The sequence below is a fragment of the Mytilus californianus genome, unplaced genomic scaffold (assembly GCF_021869535.1).
Source record: "Mytilus californianus isolate M0D057914Y unplaced genomic scaffold, xbMytCali1.0.p SCAF_8, whole genome shotgun sequence".
NCBI lineage: Eukaryota > Metazoa > Mollusca > Bivalvia > Mytilida > Mytilidae > Mytilus > Mytilus californianus.
Window position 1 is genome coordinate 112,568,201 of NW_026262734.1, and position 17,815 is coordinate 112,586,015.

General features: G+C 31.9%; 1 protein-coding gene across 20 annotated transcripts in view; it reads right to left on the reverse strand.

Moving 5' to 3' along the window:
* Window positions 1-17,815, reverse strand: part of LOC127712109 (RIMS-binding protein 2-like) — a 172,177-nt gene that overhangs the window by 125,720 nt on the left and 28,642 nt on the right. The window contains exon 1 of one of the 20 annotated variants that reach the window (XM_052218335.1): window positions 17,443-17,621. The exons of 18 other annotated variants lie outside the window; for them this stretch is intronic. In XM_052218335.1, the coding sequence (XP_052074295.1) occupies window positions 17,443-17,481 (39 nt within the window). In that variant the 5' untranslated portion in view covers window positions 17,482-17,621. Of the gene's footprint in view, window positions 1-10,820; window positions 11,279-17,442; window positions 17,622-17,815 lie in introns of those variants that run through there. One more of the 20 variants, XM_052218333.1, reaches the window with a different exon arrangement.

Genomic DNA, 17,815 nt, shown 5'->3' on the forward strand with positions numbered 1-17,815 from the left:
TCTTTATAATCCCTTTAAACTGCATATACATATAATATTTTGACAGCTGTAATAAACAAATATCTTTCAAAGTCGAAATATATGTTTGTCAACGAAAAATTAAGCCACAGGGAGATTTGTCTCAGACCACCGAAAATAAAATGCCAGTTTTAAACCTTCAGGTGAGATATAAGTAATTAGTTAACAAATTATTATAAAAATCTATGTTGACAAAAGCCGTTCCTCTTTTAGATGTTTCTAATGATAGTATCCCTGAACAATTTTCAAGGGTCAGATGAACCTGGTAAAGAACCATGCAAAGAATTATATCTGCTGATGATTTTTTGTCCCTTTAATATTTCTGAGGGCTCTAAGGTTAACTATAGTAAATGAACAATAATAAAATCTATTCACAAAGAAATAATCATTCCTTTATACTGTGGTTTAATGCCCAAATCAATTTCAAATTTTTACATTAATGTTCTTGGTCAACACAGATCCCGATTTGTTCACCTTTTATGACCAACAGGTCTTTATTATAATATTGTTTTCCTAACATTTCACTCATCTCTAAAAAAAATTTATATTCCCACCCCTTTTTAAGCTGCTGACAAACATTCAACATGTAGATCAACTTTTGGATATATATTGTATGTTGACAAAGTTATTAAATTATTTAATCTATTTCAGATCAGATATATTTCATGGTGTATAGTTATATTTATTGAACAGTTATCAACACATCAATACACTCCAATGTCATGGTACTGTATACAGGTATGCAGGATTTGTTTATACTGTCAGATGGGACCTGACTTTCTGAAGTTGTTTATTTAATTATTATCATTATTAACTTCTGTGGATTCATTCATTTTCTTGGGTATAAATTTTTATGGATTGAGGAAAAATTGTTTTTTTGCGGATATTTGATTTTGTGATTTTGCCAGAGTCGCAGCATACAAGCCTATTAAAAATATTGTGCTTTGTCGAACATTCACCTATATATATATATATAACCACAAAATACATGAAAATCAGTATCCTACGAAATAATAATCTACAGTATAATGCAATATAGCAGGGGTAACCAAGATACTTGTAAATACTGCCTGTTGGTGTGATACAGCAGTACACAAAGTAGGATCATCACTATGCTATGCAGTATGGGTTTTTCTCATTGTTGAAGCCCTATGATGCACTACAGTTGCTAATTTCTATGTCATTTGGTCTTTGGTGGAAATTTGTCTCATCGAAAATCATATACCACATCTTATTTTTATATTGCGTGGTCTGTATGCTATAGATGGATGTCAGACAGGACAGCTTAGTAACTGAATAATGTTTTGTCGGTTGTTTTTTGTCGGTTGTTTGTATACCTATTTTTTACCAGAGAGTCAGACATTAGGCAAGCAACAATAATCAATCATAGAAGTCAGATGTTGGTGGTTAATGAATCATAGAAGTCAGAAGTTGGTGATTAATCAATCATAGAAGTCAGATGTTGGTGGTAAATGAATCATAGAAGTCAGAAGTTGGTGATTAATCAGTCATAGAAGTCAGATGTTGGTGGTTAATCAATCATAGAAGTCAGATGTTGGTGGTTAATCAATCATAGAAGTCAGATGTTGGTGATTAATCAATCATAGAAGTCAGATGTTGGTGGTTAATGAATCATAGAAGTCAGAAGTTGGTGATTAATCAGTCATAGAAGTCAGATGTTGGTGGTTAATCAATCATAGAAGTCAGATGTTGGTGGTTAATCAATCATAGAAGTCAGATGTTAGTGGTTAATCAGTCATAGAAGTCAGATGTTGGTGGTTAATCAATCATAGAAGTCAGATGTTGGTGGTTAATCAATCATAGAAGTCAGATGTTGGTGGTTAATCAATCATAGAAGTCAGATGTTGGTGGTTAATCAATCATAAAAGTCAGATGTTGGTGATTAATCAATCATAGAAGTCAGATGTTGGTGGTTAATCAATCATAGAAGTCAGATGTTGGTGGTTAATCAATCATAGAAGTCAGATGTTGGTGGTTAATCAATCATAAAAGTCAGATGTTGGTGATTAATCAATCATAGAAGTCAGATGTTGGTGGTTAATCAATCATAGAAGTCAGATGTTGGTGGTTAATCAATCATAGAAGTCAGATGTTAGTGGTTAATCAGTCATAGAAGTCAGATGTTGGTGGTTAATCAATCATAGAAGTCAGATGTTGGTGGTTAATCAATCATAGAAGTCAGATGTTGGTGGTTAATCAATCATAGAAGTCAGATGTTGGTGGTTAATCAATCATAAAAGTCAGATGTTGGTGATTAATCAATCATAGAAGTCAGATGTTGGTGGTTAATCAATCATAGAAGTCAGATGTTGGTGGTTAATCAATCATAGAAGTCAGATGTTGGTGGTTGTTACTGTCTGTTGTACTGTCATTACTTTAAGTAAATCCTATTCCTTTGTATTCTATACTATTGAAACCCTTGTTCTGTCCATTCTGTAACCACACTTTGAGTATCATCTGTATCAAAATTTAAGTCATTCACAAAAATCTAGTTTATTCCATCAACTAAGAGGAACCTATAATAGAGTACAGATTTGTTTTGTCCTGTAGATGCATGAAATATTTGCCACTGAATGTTATAAAAGCAAGCAACATTCAATCTGGATATTTCAGCTGAACAAATTAGGCTTACCTTATATAAAAATAAGGAGATGAGGTGTGATTGCCAATGAGACAACTATCCACCAAAGTTCAAATAAAGTGGATGTAAGCAATTATAGGCAACAGTACGGCCTTCAACAATGAGAAAAATCCATACAAATAGTCAGCTATAACAGCCCCCATCCCCTTTTGCGACTTGAAAAATATGAAAAAATTCAACACCATTATCTGACAGATTCTGTGAAATTTAAAACTGGCATGTTAAGATGGTATGTTAGGTTATTTTACATTAGGTCTAAAGGAATTATGAGGTTCATTGAGTTATGTAATATTCTGGAACATGATAACCGTCACTGAGGCCCAGAATGTCCATATGTCATCTGATATAAATACTTTACTTGGTATGCTAATGTCTATGTTAAAAATTCAAGAACTAGTTAATTAATAGGTTTAACTGGTTTCGAAATGAGATAGTTGAAATTTCAAAAATTCTACAAGTTGACATAATTGTTTTTATATACTCAGGACCTGAATAACAACACCATAGAGCTTGGTTGAATCACAAATGAATGAAAACTGATAAGCCATTAATAATGCTGATGATTTAAACGGAATACTATTAAGATTGTATTCTCATATTCATGAAATTATAACTGTGTACCCAATACGTTACTTATTGTATCAAGCTACAACTTATTTTAGTAGTTTTATTATTGTATCAAGCTACAACTTATTTTAGTAGTTTTATTAAGTATCAATAACATTTTATCAAGGATATTTTACGTTAAGTCAATATTAGCTATTATCAATTATAAACTTTTGTCCTAGGTAGGCAATTTCTCTTTGTCACAAATTTTAACAATATTATTTGCATAATCGTTAAACTGCAATATAAACCTTACTCCTAAACCTGGGGACACTCAGTCGAAGGAAATGGATAATAAAAGTAATGTTTGTTAAAGTCCTTAAGATTGATCTCATAGATTTGTTTAAGATTTGTCTATACAAATATTCACATGACCATTATTGTAACTTTTTGTTCAATATAGTGCCTTCATTCATTCAAAAAATTTCAATAATTTGAAATGATACTTAATAAAAAAACAGAAGTTATTAGTTCACCTGTAATATTTTTTTTAACTTGATTTTTTTAAATGCACTTTAAGGGTAACATGATATTTGGTTTGCAAAATCAGTGTGCCTATGTATCCACACCAAGTACTTATATATAACACATCTTTATACATGTATTACTAAATTATATCTTAATACAGAATGCTTACAGCAAAAATTCAAGTGGAAAATTAGGTTTAATAATTCAATCCATGGTGTTCTTAAACATTAACACATCGATTATCTTTACAATCTAATGTAACCACTAAATTTACATTATTATACATGTAATTGTCAATTTTATGCAAATCAGCAATTTTTCAAAGCTGACACCAATTACATTTTCCTTCTTCAACATCACTTGCTTTAAGTCAGCATCAGAAGCTCAGATTAAGCTAGATTATTAGTCAGTTAATTTTCAGTTGAGCTTTCAACTTGGTTATACAATGCTGAAAGTTAAAATTACCCAATGATATTTTTCAAATGACATTTTCTTAACTAATTCCAACCCTGGACCCGCTTATTTATCTAAAGAACTAAAAATGCAAGAGTCATTATCAAAGTTTCAAAGTTCAGTGATTGAAATTTCTTCCAGATTTCAGTGTTCTTATAATCTAATCTGTATACACATAAAATTAAATAATTTAATATAGTGATAAAAAGTTTCTAAGTATAGATAATACCTAGATTATTTCATTCCTCGTCCCGCCATTTTTGAGTAACTAACTAAACAGACATCTATCTGGATTTTATTTTATCATGTTGTATTTGTGTCAAAGCCCCAATTGTCACTCAATGTTGACAAACACAGAAATTGTTGATACAATGAAACATGTGTATCCTTATATAACAAAATAAATTTACATAATCATTATATATTCATAAATATGTAAATTACTACATGACAATTCCTTTTGAGAGTCGTTCCTAGCTTAGGCATTTGAATTTCAAAACTGCTTATTAATAATGGAGCCAAATAGGATCTAAAAAATTGCTAAAAATAATTGAGCCAAATGGGAATAAAATATACCTGCTTTAAAATACTAGAGCCTTTCATGGAAAAAATAGTTGCTAAAAATGGACAGAGCAAAATGGGGAAACAAAAGGGGAAAAATAGATCTGCCTAAAAATACTGGAGCCAAACACCATATGTTATCTCAAGAAAACTTATGTAAAGCATGGACAATTGACATTGTTAATGTACATAAATCATATTAACATTCATAAGTGACAAGTTGTTAGTGAGAAAGTTATCATTATAATATCTACAACAAGGTCTTGTGTTGATATAACAAGCTAAGACATTCTGTAGAGATGGGAGAAGATAACCAACAAGGCAATTAAAAACTTTAAATTCAAGAAAGACAGAAATATTTCATCATGGCAAAAAAAAAAGACAAACAAACAAACAGCAACACAAAACACTAAATCTGGAGACTGATGACTGATGAGCCAACCTATACAAAACTGGTACCAAACACTAAATCTGGAGACTGATGACTGATGAGCCAACCTATACAAAACTGGTACCAAACACTAAATCTGGAGACTGATGACTGATGAGCCAACCTATACAAAACTGGTACCAAACACTAAATCTGGAGACTGATGACTGATGAGCCAACCCATACAAAACTGGTACCAAACACTAAATCTGGAGACTGATGACTGATGAGACAACCCATACAAAACTGGTACCAAACACTAAATCTGGAGACTGATGACTGATGAGCCAACCCATACAAGACTGGTACCAAACACTTAATCTGGAGACTGATGACTGATGAGCCAACCTATACAAAACTGGTACCAAACACTTAATCTGGAGACTGATGACTGATGAGCCAACCCATACAAAACGAGACTGATGACTGATGAGCCAACCCATACAAAACTGGTACCAAACACTAAATCTGGGGACTGATGACTGACGAGCCAACCCATACAAAACTGGCATCAAACACTAAATCTGGGGACTGATGACTGATGAGCCAACCTATACAAAACTGGTACCAAACACTAAATCTGGGGACTGATGACTAGACGAGCCATCCTGTACAAAACTGGTACCAAACACTTAATCTGGAGACTGATGACTGATGAGCCAACCTATACAAAATTGGTACCAAACACTAAATCTGGAGACTGATGACTGATGAGCCAACCCATACAAAACTGGTACCAAACACTAAATCTGGAGACTGATGACTGATGAGCCAACCCATACAAAACTGGTACCAAACACTTAATCTGGAGACTGATGACTGATGAGCCAACCCATACAAAACTGGTACCAAACACTAAATCTGGAGACTGATGACTGATGAGCCAACCCATACAAAACTGGTACCAAACACTAAATCTGGAGACTGATGACTGATGAGCCAACCCATACAAAACTGGTACCAAACACTAAATCTGGAGACTGATGACTGATGAGCCAACCCATACAAAACTGGTACCAAACACTTAATCTGGAGACTGATGACTGATGAGCCAACCCATACAAAACTGGTACTAAACACTTAATCTGGAGACTGATGACTGATGAGCCAACCCATACAAAACTGGTACCAAAATAAAAAGTTGTTGAAGAGTAACTGTCAGCTGAATTTAGTTCATGCTCCACTTGTATCAACTGTCATGATTCTCCTATTAAATCCTGTGACTATTTCTATTACAGAGATTTTAATTAATCAATGCTAAATGTCCATTGTCAAATATAAAATATAATATACATTTTCAGGAGCAGTTACATACAGTATGTCAATCAAAGGAAATGTGGGGTATTACGTCAGTTGGACATGAACAGAAAATAAGTAAGCAATGAACGAGGTTACAGTGCTTGATATATGCTTTTTTGTACTTCTTTGTTAAATATTTGTTTGTTTTTGTTGTGATTAAGATTGTGACACGGTGTTGACAGCTGTACTCCTATTTTGACATTTTTACCTTTTATGTCTGTTTGTTTTATTCACGCATCGTTGTCAATATGAAGGAATTTGATGCGACTGTCATACAAGTGAGAGGTTTAGCCGCAGCGCTATAAAACCAGGTTCAATCCACCATTTTCCACATAAGAAAATGCCTGTACCAAGTAAGGAATATGACAGTCGTTGTCCATTCGTTTGATGTGTTTGTGCTTTTGACTTTGCCATTTGATTAGGGACTTTCCGTTTTGAATTTTCCTCAGAGTTCAGTATTTTTGTGATTTAACTTTTTGAAAAACAAAACACAAGTTGAATTTTTTCACAAAAAATCTCACAATCACGCTTGTAAGTTTTATTGGAATGTTCATTGATGTGATAGGAATGTTTTTTCAACTTTGAAAGTATTTGTGTGGAATTTAGAGTCCAACTATTCAATTCAGATTATATATGTAACATTGTAAGATTAGACTGATCCTAAAAACTCCAATGATCAAATAATTATGATCCACATTATTATAGTAAAAACAAAATTATGTGGATAGGGATATATGAAGAGGAAGTAATTTTTAAAATGAACAAGAAGTAATTTCAGAAACACTTTCATATTACGTTGACAAAATCCTTCCTTTTGTAAAGAAGAAAGTCATAACAGGCTACTGCACATGCACATTAAAACATGGATGAATGGATAATGGATTGTATTTCATAATGAATGAAAAATGTTATCCTTTGCACTGATCAAAATGACTATATGCACGAAAGTTGACGGATAAAAACTCTCAAACATGATAGTACTTCAAATAAAAGTCTACAATTATGTTGAATGAAAAATAACCCTGTTAAACACCTGTATAGAAGATAATGATTGAAAACTATTTGTATTTAATCATCTACAAAAGTAAGTTAGGGTATTCATTCATTTATTAAAATTATAATAGAACATGCAAAATTAATTCCATAAAATTTCATATGAATGTTAACCATAGATCCACTCCTACTACAATCATGATAAACAGTTAAGATGCACTGAAGATTCTAAATTATATATATTGTTTAATTGTGAACAAATTCATGTCTTTTGAAATTTCTTAGAACTGACAGTTTTAATGAACCATTAAACTTTTATTTCTTCACGTTTTGTCCAATATAATGTTAGTAATCTTTCAATATAAATGTCAACAAGCCCTAAGGTCGTATACACAACATGTCAACAATTACTACACCATTTTATTAGCCAAGTGAATTTTGTAATATTTCCTAGTATACCTATTAGTATAGATCTCAAGATGCTAGAAGGGCTGTTTATAAGATAACTTATATATATAAATATAGACAAAGCCATAATAACCCCTATTTGTGTATGGGAGTTTTCTTAAGACAGTTGCACCTGAACTCTGTGCTGATGGAATAATTTAGACCCTATTTTGGGTTGACCTTTGCAGTAGTTGACTATAAGTTAAATATATTCAGAATAGATTTAGAAAACATTGTGGCTCATTGATGCCAGATTCAAATTAACATGAGCTGTCATAAGTTTAGACACTTTTCAAGGTTTAATCGTGACTCACTTCAGAAGACCACTTGTGACGTTGTCCATGAAAAAGATAGTGGAAAAAAAGTGTGTTAGTCCATAAGAATATCTTTCAATTAAAGGATCCATTTACTTAAGTCCTCCTGAAACTTCTTAAAACTTAAAAGACGAATAACATTTTTCAGCAAAATCATTAGTTATTGAACACATATTCATCTGATACTACTAGCTTTTTACTAGGTTGGGGCAGGACTTGAGGTCATAAAACTTTCAAACACGATTATTGTACTTAGACTCAAAAATCAACCAATCACAATACTGTTTGCTGTTTCAAGCATAAATTTTGTACTCTGAATGCTGGGTAAAGTTTTATGACCGAGAGCCCAGACTACAGCCTACAAGAACCTGACACATTATTTAACGCTTGTCTCATTTGCTCTTACTCTTAAATGATGTACGCTTAGCAGAGAATGCACAAATCCAGTCTTTAGTTTGACCCTGCAGCTGGATCAAACGTATATATATAAATAAGAAGATGTGGTACAATTGCCAATGAGACAGCTCTCAACCAGACCAAAAGACATAGAAGTTAACAACTATACAGGTCACCATACCGCACTATTGTTTTGTCTTCCCACACTTCAGGTATTAAGCATGTGCAATAAACTTATAAGAAATTAGAGAACCTTTGTGAGCACGCTCACATACCCCACGCCCCCACATTGTCACTGGAGAAAAAGTTCCACGACTCATAACTCTACAAAAGAGTTCAAAGGGGCATATCTCCTAGAAAAAAAATTGAATCATAATTTCCTGTCGATATGCACATCTACATAGCATGTCCATATTATCTACAAAGTTTCATGAAATTCTGTTGTGTGGTTTCAGGGGAGTTGCAATGACAAAGTATATTTAGGTCAAAATTCTAAGTTAAAGGGGCATAACTCCTAGAAAAAAAATTGAATCATAATTTCCTGTCGATATGCACATCTACATAGCATGTCCTTATTATCTACAAAGTTTCATGAAATTCTGTTGAGTGGTTTCAGAGGAGTTGCGATGACAAAGTTTATTTTGGCCAAATTTCTAAGTTAAAAGGGCATAACTCCTAGAAAAATAATTGAATCAAAATTTCCTGTTGATATGCACATCTACATAGCATGTCCTAATTATTTACAAAGTTACATGAAATTCTGTTGTACGGTTTCAGAGGAGTTGCGATGACAAGAACAGGACGGATGGATGGACGGACAGACGGGTGAAAAACATTATACCCTGCGCAACTTCGTTGCGTGGGGTATAAAAATACTGTCATTTACAAACATTTGTCTTTGACTTTAAGTAACCATAAATTGTGAAACAGACATGAATTCCTCCATAATCAATAAATCTAAATCTTCAAATGAAGAAAAAGTTACTCCAGAAATAATTCTTACAGTTCCAAAACGATATATTAATACCTGGAAAATGTAGAAACTGTGATTTAAACCCATCACTTCTCCATGTCAGGAGTTCAGTTCGTAACAACTTAACTAACAAAATAGTCCTGTAAATGTCCAACTCTATAGATCCTTAGGACCACTATGTTTGTGACTAAAATAATTGTCCCGTATATGTCTAACTAGATCCTAGACCTCTATGTCTGTGACTCAGAAAATAGTCCTATAAATGTCCAACTCTTATGATCCTTAGACCTCTATGTCTGTTACTCAGAAAATAGTCCTATAAATGTCCAACTCTTATAATCTTTAGACCTATATGTCTGTGACTCAGACAAAAAAACATCTAAATTATATATCTATCATTAAAAAAGAAAACTTGCCTTATACATCTGGTACTATATTGATGTTACGTATACTTATCATAAAATAATATTTACAAAAGTTAACATGTGTTACATTCATGAGTAAGAAAGTTTTCATTTCATAAACAGACATTCATTCACTTAAAAAAACGAGTATCTTAAGATTTATATTGCATTGAACTACATGTAACACTGAAAGAACAGAGTTAAAACTAACGTTCAGCGAGGAATTTTTCAGACTTGCTTATCAATCTATTTTTATTATTTTTCTAGAATGGTAGATGTTTGATTGTCATTTTTTTTAAAAAGATTTGTTTGCTACATGTTGGATGGTGTGTTACATGTTGGATGGTGTGTTACATGTTGGATGGTGTGTTCTGTCTTACAGTCCAATATTTTTGGAGATTCCTGTTATCAACAATAACTGGACACGACAGGAAAAAAAACAGGCCAAGGCTATTAAACTTTGGGTTGGGCATCTTAAAGTTCAGCTGGAATATTTCCATATTGCTTATATGTATGTTTACCTTTCGTACTGTGGCTGATTTGGGGGCCCAATATACAAAATATCCTTCTTCAAACAAAACAAAAATCATGAGCTTTTACCATGTTTATGTTACAAAATGACTTGTTCAAGTAAAATTTTATTGACTATTGGCCAGCATAACAGAGCTAAAGCCTTTCATTATAAACACATCGATACAAACATTTTGTTGAAAAATTGATGAAACCAGACCTGTTCCAAAAATTTTTAAAAGTGCCCCTGAATATTATACTGTGAAAAGCCTGACATATGACATACCTGATAGGAAGATGAGACATAAGTGGGTACACGTTCATCCAAATAATCGTACTGAATATCACCGTAATCCTGGAACCCTCCACTAACTTCCCTTTGTAAATCTCTGTGTTTTTTCTCACGATTTGATTGTCGTTGGGATGATTTTCTTTCCAACATAACCTCCATAGTTAAAACACAATTTAGAGAAACTCACAAAATCTCAAATAACGAACAAGAATTTATAACATTCCAACAATAAAAAGTTTACAACTTTTTTATTCCAATAAGATTTGGTGACATGAATTCACTAAATAAAACCCGTTATATGCATATTAATCCGTTACAAAGTTAATAAATTCATAATCCTTGCTTTAAAGCTGTATGTAATGAATATATATTCAATGCAAATTTTTGTCTAAATCCTGCTAAAATCCATTATAATCATACCGACAGACCATAATAAAAAGGAGGACTAAAACTTCTCAGGTGAACCACTCAAGTCACCTGAGAGTTTAAATCATTCCAAATCTATTTTTGTCCATGTAAATTTCACTATGATATCAAAAACAATTTTTCTGTCAGTGCAGGAAGTATTATAAACTGTTGTCAAAACTTGCAAATTCTTTGTACAACGGCTCATTAACAAACTTGTATGTGATGTCCCCTAAGGGGCAGATAATCACATGTATATATTGACTTGGGTCTGGATGTCCATTTCATAAAGTAAATAAATCAAGACCATTGATCTTATTTTTATCACCTGTTGACTTGATTGAAACACCTTACAGGTAAAAATTACCCTAACATCAATGTAATGTAAACAAAATTTGTTCAAGATGGATTTTTTATTTATTCATTCATCAATTAATAAAAAAAAAGACGAATTTTAAAACGAAACAATTATGATAACTCCTTTTTGGCTGCAAAACAAAACAAAACAAAACAATACACAGGTTTGCGGTTTGCTCCATTTTAAAGTTTTAAAAAGGGGGGTGGTAGAAGTTTCATTTTGCTCTCTGTTGCATAATGATAGAACTATCTAACATAATTTTATTCAAACAAATGTTGACAAAGTATTGTTTATTTTATTTGTCAAAATTTAAAAGCATACAAATTATAATTCATTGTGGCAATAAATCGGGGAGTAAAATAAAACTGTGAAATAAAGTTTATTGATTTCCTTTCAACCTAGTTAAATACTTTTATAATTTTATTAATAGATTTTTAAATATATAGAAAAAGAAACCTTTACTATCCAGTTTTCAGAAAATTTTAAACAGAAGGAAAACTATTTATAATAGAGAACAATTCTTTCATTTTTCTACTGATATGTAAAATTTTAAGCAAATTATAGATGTAGATAAAGTCTTCATTGAATAGCAGGTGAAATTCTTTGATGCTCTGTTTTAAAAGATTGATTGTTTGGTGTTTAACGCCATTTTCAGCACTATTGTGCTATTTTAGGCGGTCAGTTTTTATTGGAGGAAGAAGCTGGAGTGTCCGGAGAGAATCACAGGTAGGAAAACTGACAATCCTAGTAAATTAATATTGGAGTCGTGTGAACCTGCACAGTGTGGGATTGGAACTCACAACCTCAGTTCAAAAGAAAGAAGTACTATATTTGAGCTTAGTTCTGTAGGTTTAAACTTTGACAGTTATTCAACAATTATTACAATAACAATCCTTTGAAGAGATTACTCACCATTGAAGTGGCCTGTATGAATGTACATAGATTTTTTTTTTAAATATTTGGTTAATTTGTTACATACCTTATTCACTATAAAGTATTTTCCACTGGGTAAATTTCAAATAATCAGACCTATAAGATATAACCCTAGGTTATCCCTCAAGAAATTGGTCCAATGTTTCTCCTTCTCAAGGTTACAATTCCCCTGCAAGGGTCATCTAATTGGCTGTGTATGATGTTTCTAACATGCAGCCCCCTCCCCTGGTTGGAATGGGACATTTAACCAAAGCTTTGTGTAGGTACAAAGTGTCACATTCTCTACATGTTAAGGAACCATTAAACAACAGAGTGCTTGAAGGCTCTTTAGGTGGCCTGTAGCAAGGCCAAATTCCTACCCCTATATGACAAAAACCTCATTTTACAGAGGAAGTCCAAATTTCCAGCACATCTCCCATCCTTAAGTCTTTGCAGAGCTAATACCTATTAAATTTAATGTTATTTATAAATGTGTTCTCGTCCTGAAATATTTGCAACTAGGCAAAAACAACCAAGCAAACAATTATATTGTTCCTTAATAAGAATAAATTTATATCATTGAAGAAGTAAAAATACTTAGATAACTGTAGAATGCAATTTTGTATTGAAAATTTTTAACCAAAACATATTTTCCATTTTACAATATTTTTAACTTTTAAATAAGATTTTTTTAACCCCTAAAATGCAAGATAATTGTAATACCATAATTAACATTGGGAATTTATAATTAAATATATATATATTTGTATATATATAAAATAAATTTCAAAATCAATTTGGTTAGCCAAAAATCACAGACCAAGGGAGATAACTCAAAATTGAAATTGAAAAACAAACCCAAAATATTGGGGAAAAATGTTTTTATTTTAAATTATAATAATAATTAATATACATATATATATATATATATACTTTTTCACTCTTTTTGGTCTTTTGGAAAATGTTGTTTGTGCTGTATTTAGACCACTCTACCAAGAAATTTGTTTTGCATGCACACGTATAAAAATTGCGGTTTTTATCCAACGCAGTCATAGGTTTGAACGTTGTTTTCAATTTAGACTTGTTTATATTTTTTCGTTTGGGCTTGTATTATATTTGCCTTCGGGTTTATATGATCCGTTCATCCTATTTTGACTCTTCAAAATTTAAGAGTCAATCCCAAATTGAGGTAAATTATATGGCCTTCCAAATACCGTTTCGATTCCTAACATCACTGAAGAGACATTAATTGTCGAAATCCGGATATGGTGTACAAATTTTTTGCACCTCATGTTTGCGGTATACCATCTTTTCTGCAAGTTTATTGTTTTCTGTTTGGTATTTAATTAATAAATTAAGATCCATTTTTACATCTGGTGATCCGTTTTTTTGGCAATCGCCATGGCAGTCAGCAGGGTTTAAGAACATCCGTTGTTCGACCTGCTAGTCAAATGCGTTTTGTTAAAATATACTTTTTCACTCTTTTTGGTCTTTTGGAAAATGTTGTTTGTGCTTTATTTAGACCACTCTACCAAGAAATTTGTTTTGCATGCACACATATAAAAATTGCGGTTTTTATTCAACGCAGTCATAGGTTTGAACGTTGTTTTCAATTTAGACTTGTTTATATTTTTTCGTTTGGGCTTGTATTATATTTGCCTTCGGATTTATATGATCCGTTCATCCTATTTTGACTCTTCAAAATTTAAGAGTCAATCCTAAATTGAGGTAAATTATATGGCCTTCCAAATACCGTTTCGATTCCTAACATCACTGAAGAGACATTAATTGTCGAAATCCGGATATGGTGTACAAATTTTTGCACCTCATGTTTGCGGTATACCATCTTTTCCGCAAGTTTATTGTTTTCTGTTTGGTATTTAATTAATAAATTAAGATCCATTTTTACATCTGGTGATCCGTTTTTTGGCAATCGCCATGGCAGTCAGTAGGGTTTTAGAACATCCGTTGTTCGACCTGCTAGTCAAATGCGTTTTGTTAAAATATACTTTTTCACTCTTTTTGGTCTTTTGGAAAATGTTGTTTGTGCTGTATTTAGACCACTCTACCAAGAAATTTGTTTTGCATGCACACGTATAAAAATTGCGGTTTTTATCCAACGCAGTCATAGGTTTGAACGTTGTTTTCAATTAAGACTTGTATATATATATATATAGCTACTTCAAGGGAAATAATTCAATTATTGATTTGATTGTTGTTTGTTAAATGTCCAGTCACAAATAGTCCATACATTTTCGGAAGGAAATGATTAATTTAGGAGTGAGGTTAAAAATAAAACTGAAATACACACATATATGCACTCACTTTAATATCCCTATCCATATCTATCTAAGTCAAAATTTAAATAAGTCTTCATCAGTATGAATATTTTTGTTGAGATAAATTGATAGATTGATTTCTGTTAAAATATTTTCTTAATCAGAATTCAATGATTTGTTTTCAATACTGTACATAATAACATAAATGATGAAATTAACAGCTTCTTTTATCAAAAAATGTAAATTGCTTATATTAACAAACAAAAAATAAATATAGCGTGGCCTTATCACTTTTGTTTGGTGTTGAACAAAATGTATAACAAATTAAACACAAAGCATCAAAGACATGCCATCAACACCTAACCCATCATTACACAACTGACACGAGACATGCCATCAACTTCTAACCCATCATTACATAAATGACACAAGACATGCCATCAACACCTAACCCATCATTACACAACTGACACAAGACATGCCATCAACACCTAACCCATCATTACACAAATGACACAAGACATGCCATCAACACCTAACCCATCATTACACAAATGACACAAGACATGCCATCAACACATAACCCATCATTATACAAATGACACAAGACATGCCATCAACACCTAACCAATCAATACACAAATGACACAAGACAACCAGACTCAGGCTAATATCCAGTTCAAATTTAACAATAAAACGTATCCCTTTATTAGCATGATTAAAGAATAGAGAAGGTAAAAAAGGACAAGTTGGTATATTTGAATTGTTTACATCTGTTTCAATCGGCTTTAAAAGTTTAATGTAGGTGCATAATTTGGGATTTTATGCATCTTTATATATACATGATCTTACTTAAATTTTACATGGAGCTTCATGATATTTGTTAACTTTTTAAATTAAAGACAAATTTTCATAAAACAGTTGATTATGGTACATGTAGGTGCAAATACATGTGGATCTTTTTTGTGCATATATTAAGCATAAATTCTGCTGATAAAAATTCCACAGAAAGATAAAAGATTGATCTTTTTAGAGCATTTATTTGCATATCTGCCCCTGGGACAGTTTTTTTGAAAAAAATCCTAAAAATTGATTTCATCGAAAAGAGAAAGTCAAGTACACCTTTTTATGTTCATACATGTTTGAGTTGAGTATAATTTGTTGTGAAAACGTATAAAGCAAAAATATTTGATACATCATCTCACTTCAAATTCTATTATATTTATATATTACGGCTACAGGAATGACAGGTTGATATAATGACATCAAAAACTCACATTACCAAAAAATGAAATATCATTGGGTCAAATGAAATACCTTTCTAATGAGTCATAACAACAGAGTAGGTGTGTTTGACTAACAATTTTTTACTGAAAACCCTTGACAGACTTTAAAAGTGGATCTTAAAAATGCATATCTTTTGTGTGTACTATCTAGTGTAATTTGCCTCAACCCCTGAAAATTTTTAGTCTGCCATTCCACGAAATATTTAATCAGAATTTTTTTTGTGTTTTTGAAGTTTCGAAAATTCCCCCTAACAACCGATAAGACAATAGTTTTAAGTTGACTGAAGGCCTAAAAGTACCCTAAACAATGCTTAATAGCTAGTAGATACATTTGTCTTTTAAAATGCAACTGGCATATAAGGATCGTAATTATGCTATGTGGATAAATTTATCAGTTTTCATGATCCTAAATTGGCAGCGTGTCATCACTACAATGGCTACCATTTTTAGGATTGAAAAAATTAGGTGGCGTAATGGGGAGATAATTTTGACGAAGTAGAATCCTAACTGAACTACGTTCCTGTAGCTCTAAAATACTTGTAGGTCATGAAAATTTCATTTAATAAAGATCAATTTTAATCGTAAGATTTTTTGTTAAAAGAGTCGCTGACTTAGAACAGGCACATTAATATGTAAAATAGAGGCAGAAGATACATCATACCATGTTTATCAATAGGACAATAACAAAATCATTAGTTGAAGAAAAACAGACATCATGCATGGCCAATAATAAACACTAGTCCACAAAAACACTATGCAAAAGACTATGGGCTTAAAGCAACATGAACCATATAAAAAAAAAAAGGGTAATCTTGGGCTCAAGAAGGATAAGAAGAATTTGACCCACTTTAGAGGCATTTATCGCATTGTTCATTGCTAATAAAAATATGGTGGTAAGTCCTATTGAATAATGCCACAATCGAGGAAAAGAGGACAGGTTCTGGATAAAATTACTTAAATTTGGAATTTAAAGCATACTATGGGTTTTGCTCATTGTTGAAGTACAATGACCTGTGATTATTTGCGTCTTTGTCCTTTGATCCTTATGAATTTATCTTACTTACAATAATACCACATCTACTTATTCTTCTTTTATTAAATATGTTTTAGAGATCTCAACCCTCCCCCTTTCACTTGTTATTCTATAACTGTGGATCATTGCTTCCTTAATATGAAGTACAGTGGTTCATTTCTGACCATGGGGACGCTTAAATGTTGTGTTCTCTTTGAAATGTTTAAAAAGGATTAAAATCTCATTTATAATAGTCAATGATTATACTATCAAATATAAATATCTTTTCAAACACTTTAAACAATGATAACAAATAGACAACAATTACCGCAATCATAAATAATTAACAAAAAACTGACAATACCTTTCCTATGTTCATTTTAGATGACATTCCATTCACCATTTTCTAATTCAACCTTGGCAGATATTTCACAGAGATCATATTACTTTTGTCCTATTAACGGTTTTTGTTTTCTGTTCTCTACACACAGTAAATACCTATTGTTCCGATACAATAGATTCCTAACACACTTTCTGACTTATCAATTTGAGATATAGATCTATATGGTAAAGTCTGAGTACTTCCTATTGATATATAGGAATAGCGTAAAATCTTAACTTCTCAAAGCTTGCTTTTAAGACCGCCAAGTTTGTAAATATGAATATATATACGCTTAAGCACTGAAAAATTGAAGTTGTTTTCAAAATAATAATACAAATATTTTTTCTTCTTCCAA